General features: G+C 36.5%; 1 protein-coding gene across 1 annotated transcript; it reads right to left on the bottom strand.

Annotated features, from left to right (window-relative positions):
* Nucleotides 1–489: 489 nt before the first annotated feature.
* Nucleotides 490–4,832, bottom strand: LOC125842669 (G-patch domain-containing protein 1). The gene is made up of 11 exons (XM_049521994.1): nucleotides 4,625–4,832; nucleotides 3,963–4,047; nucleotides 3,571–3,647; nucleotides 3,452–3,479; nucleotides 3,275–3,368; nucleotides 3,113–3,179; nucleotides 2,528–2,612; nucleotides 1,885–2,066; nucleotides 1,247–1,474; nucleotides 1,047–1,160; nucleotides 490–926 (listed from the first exon to the last, which is right to left on the bottom strand). Exons 1-11 carry the CDS (start codon nucleotides 4,700–4,702, stop codon nucleotides 873–875), a joined length of 1,092 nt encoding a protein of 363 aa, XP_049377951.1. The 5' UTR covers nucleotides 4,703–4,832; the 3' UTR covers nucleotides 490–872.

Here is a 4,832-nt window from a genome sequence, read left to right as displayed (position 1 = left end):
TAATTCGACCACTCATTGAAAACAGTACTGAGAAAATATTGCGTTTTCCAGAATTGAATGCCATCTGAACGATGGAGGAAGTTCAAAATTTAAAAATTAATTTTCGTATTAGAAATTGAAACCATTAGTGCTTACTTATGCAGTGATATGTTATACACTTATGATATAACTCCAAAACACCACGTCTTACATTGAGAGATAAGATTAGGGCATTCGAATGAAGTTTGCATCGTTGACCAGTAGGGCAAAAGATGCAATCTCAAACAAATTCCCAAAATAAACTGAACACATCCAGGCTAGGGTTAAACTGAACAACATCCAGGATAGTGTTATGATTGTGTATCAATTTAGAGCTCACAGGGTCCGTGCTGACTGGGCGAGCCTGCAAGGTGACTACACAATCAATCATATAGAGACGAACCGAATTGACCACTCTATAATAAAGAAAAAAATATGGCCATTCAGCTGGGAAAGGGGAGTTAAATCTCTCATCTCATTTGTGCAATAACAAAATTATAAATGTGAAACAATCAAATAATTATGCATCTGTTAAATAATACAACTTATACCGACCTCTATTCCTTGGCCAAAAAACACAAATTATCACCCAAAAAAAAAAGATTAAAACAAAACAGCGGGGAGGGGTGGTAGAACCGTAGAAGAGAAGGAGGAGAAGAAAAAGAACAAGGGCAGATCACTGGGTGAAGAAATGACTGCCTAAATGCTGTACTCCCCTAAACGCAATGCTGTGCACCTTGATATATCTCAGCAAAACAAAATAAACTTGATTTACTGTGAACCTAGTCTCGGTGGCCATCTACATTTCGTTACTACAGTTAATCTCAGCAACGGCAAAATTCTTTCAGTTCTCTTTAAGAAAGAGACACCCTCTTTCCCTCCACTGAGAACTTGTTACTGCCTTCAAGCTGCATACAAGGAGAGACATCATCATTATGCTAAAAGAACAATCCAAAAAGATGATTGCAAAGACAGAGAACAATATGTGTCCTGTAGAAGACTTCAAGATTGCAATAAAAGTACTTTACCTTGCCCTTCAAAAACGCAAGCGCCTCTTTTTTAGAGAAATTGCAGAAAAAATCTGATGATTGTTCATCAATTAGCACTTTAAGCTGCTTCAGCTTTAACGAGTTCCCCGGTGCCTAGAGTATGAGACATCAATAGAAGGAAGTCAAGACATAATTTGGATAAATCACTTAAACCAGAGACAAAAACAATATAAGGCAACCTGTTTCAACAGCCGTTTACACAATTTCTTCAGCTTCAATTTTGGTTCATCATTTTTGACTGGGCCATTGATTTCTTCATGTTCTTCTTTCATGGGAGGGTTTGACTCAGAAGAATCTTCATCGTCGCTATCATCAAAAGACGTCTTTTTCCCCTCAAAGTAGCAACCAGCAACCTTCTTCGGCCGGTCCTTGATACCCAGTCCTTGTTTTCCAGTTGTGGCTGTGTTCTGCAGTTGAAAGACATTATTATCATTATCTTATCTGATAAACTTCTCTTATACTAATATGCATCACTAGAGAACATCAGCAAGAAAGCTAATTCGAAAATATTCATATCAGAACAATAAAAAATTGCAACCTTCTAATAAACTGTACATCAGTACACACGTTGCACCTTCACTTGTTACCTAGGCATATGTATCTTACAGTTTTTCAATTACACTATATAAGTAATCAGATCCTGATAATATTTGCCAACATTACAGTTATGAGAAGATATAGATGTATTGGGTGAAGTTAGTAAAGATAAAGCTTCATTAGAAGTGTCACACTTGTGTTGAGGGGACAGTGACAGTTCAACTCATTTATAGCAATTAGCATAAAATCTATGCTTCTTCAAATTGGTTGGAAACCATACTTGAACAAGATTATAAAGATTTTCTTGATCATCCTCATGGAATGTGGTCCTCTCACTGAAGTCTCGCATCTTATCTGATGAGGATGACGTTTTTCTCCGAGCTTGACTTCCAAGAAATCCTCCTGAGACAAATCCATTTTTATAGCCCCACCATTCTGGGGGAACCCCTTGATCTTCATTCCCTGGCAAAAAAGAATTACTTTAGTAAACAATCAGCACTCATCTCTAAAAGCCCAATCCAGGTTCAACAAGTATTAAAATCCATTCCTCATCTCACGTAAACATATCCTTGTTAAACATTCGCACACACATTAACACACACTTATAAACATACACCACCACAACGATCCCACCACCCTCCAAGAAAATGAAGAAATATTTATAGACATGATTGAGAAACAGGAGCTGCAATGCAGGTCAGACAGAAATTAGTACCTACTCATATTTCCAAATTCTCCTTCCACCAACCAAAAAAGAAAACCCTACCCAGACAAAGCAAATCAATGGAAGAACACAATCTTCCTACATTGTTTATGGGCCTTGATTCGATAATTTTGATTGGAAACTAACATAGCAAGAAAACATCTACTAGATCAGAGGAGGCCTAGGCAGCCTAACTGCAACTAACATATCAAGAACTTACATGCATCATCAGCAACAATAATAGTCTCTGCTGTATCTGGTACCTTCTGATCATCGTTTGTCTGAGAAGTCTTTGTCTTTTTGACCTACATAAAATGCAAATTTGGCTGAGCAGATTTTTTTTTTGAAGATATTGCCAAAAGGAGCATGAATTGCAAGCTTTTGAGTCAAATAAGGACTCAAACATGGGCAAGTGATTGCATTTTTTTTGTATAAGACAATCATGGTTCCACTAAGCTTCATCAAACCTTGACTCTTTCACGAGTATCTCTATCCTCCAACTAGAACAGATACCAAGTGCTGATACAATTTTCAATTTTCTTATGTAATTGAATAAGTGAATATTAAATCATATAAAAGAAACAAACATTTTCAATTTTATTGCCAGGACTCCTAATTTTTATGGAAGTATACAGGTTTTGAATGGTCAAGTACCCTAAAAATAGTTTGTTCATTGATTGTCTATAACAATAATAAATTAACATCCTCAGAGAAAACATCAAGGATAAATTGCTGGTGAGCTTGGTATATCCTTAATCAATATCCATATAGTGGAAACACAGTTGTCATGCAAAAGTAAACTTACAAGAATTCCTTCAAGATCCTGAGCTGAATATGCATGCACAAGCTTCCCTCTCTCCCTTTTCTTATATCTGGTGCACAGAAATATAAAAGATATTATTACAGTGTGTTCCAGGCTCCAGCTCACCACACATGAAGAAGCATACAGTGACGTTAACTTGCTCACCTTCCTTGAGGCCTCGTAACCTTAGCAACAGTCTCTTGTTTGCCACTAGAAGTTCCTGTTGCCGTGTCATTTTGCGCTTCTTTTTTCTCTTTTACTGTTAGAAACAGCCAAAATAATTCATACAACAGAATGAAAAAGTTCAATTATAAATTAAGAACAATTTCCAATTCAATATACCTTCATCATTGTTGGTTTCAGCTGTTTGCTGCCAAATAACATAAAAGAATATTAGTCATATAGAAAATTGGAAACAAACTTACTAATTAATTAAAACTAAAGTCTAAAAAGAGAGTTACCACTTTCAATCTTTTAAGTATGCTATCAAACTGAGCAGTGTCAAAAGCCCATTCATTTGGCTTTTCTGTACCGATACCTATTTCATAATTAAAAAACAAAAACAACTAATTATTGATTTTTGAAAGCCGAATGATAAAGAAGGTAACAAATTTCTTCCAACTTCAGTTTCCACGCAACCCAGTGAAGCAGAATAGCACTCGGTCGCAATCACTTGCTACTTCATTGCAGTGCTAAGGAATCTCTATTTCGTTCAATCACCCCCCTCCCCCCCCCTTAAACCCCCTTCCACACACACACACAGAGGAGAAGGGGGAATTGTTCTTTTTCCTTACTGCAGCAATGTAACAGAGCACATTACTACTACAGAAGCAATAAAGCAGTCAAAAAAAACCTGCAGTGTCTTGTTTGTTCTGAACTCTGACATATCCTTTGATTCCTTGCTTGTTCTTGCCTAGGCCTTCTCCTTCTTCCCATCCCTATTGAACACGCATTTCATACGTATTAGAAATATATGTATCTATGGAAAGTTTGCAGATTAACTAGCAATACAAGTTCCTAGTTCCATCATTGGTTCATTGCAGTTAGGGGTGTACATGGTACAGAGCACCAGAAAACCTCTCATTAATCCCGAATCAAAATATACATCATACATAGAGTAAGTCTCAAAATCAAAAGCTCAGCATCACTCAATTGATATCATTCACTTCTCCTAATCACAAAATTCATGGAAATTAAACAAATATAAAATCCTCGAGCTTTAATATTACTATGGAGACAAAGGAGAGTACAAATATATAACTTATTCCAATTTGGTATTTACATTTCTACAACTTTATGTAATTCATTTTTCATAGAAAACAAATAATTATTCTTAATCTCATTTTCTGTGGTTTTCTAGAACACGAATATGCAAAGTTACCAAATTTCAACTCAAATGACAGGGATCAAACCATAAAAACAAAAATAATTCAAGCTTAGCAATTCAATTCAGTACATTACAGACAAATACGAGCATTTACAAATGTATATGAAAGTAGAATGAAAATTGCGAACCATTTGTTTCATGAGACGGAAGGCAGCAGACTTTCTGGCAACTCCGACGTAGCAAACGGGAGCTTCCGGCGCCGCCATAGCCAACGATCGGAGGTGAAAATTGTCTCTTTGCAACGCTCTCTTCCTCTTTATACGCTGGTAGAAAACGAGTTTCAATTAGCAAAGAGGAAGAGAGGGTTGGTGAACAAAGGGAAAGAGCGAAAGGGTT

Source organism: Solanum stenotomum, chromosome 10 (assembly GCF_019186545.1).
Source record: "Solanum stenotomum isolate F172 chromosome 10, ASM1918654v1, whole genome shotgun sequence".
Taxonomy (NCBI): domain Eukaryota; kingdom Viridiplantae; phylum Streptophyta; class Magnoliopsida; order Solanales; family Solanaceae; genus Solanum; species Solanum stenotomum.
This window is presented reverse-complemented; position numbering and strand designations above follow the sequence as displayed.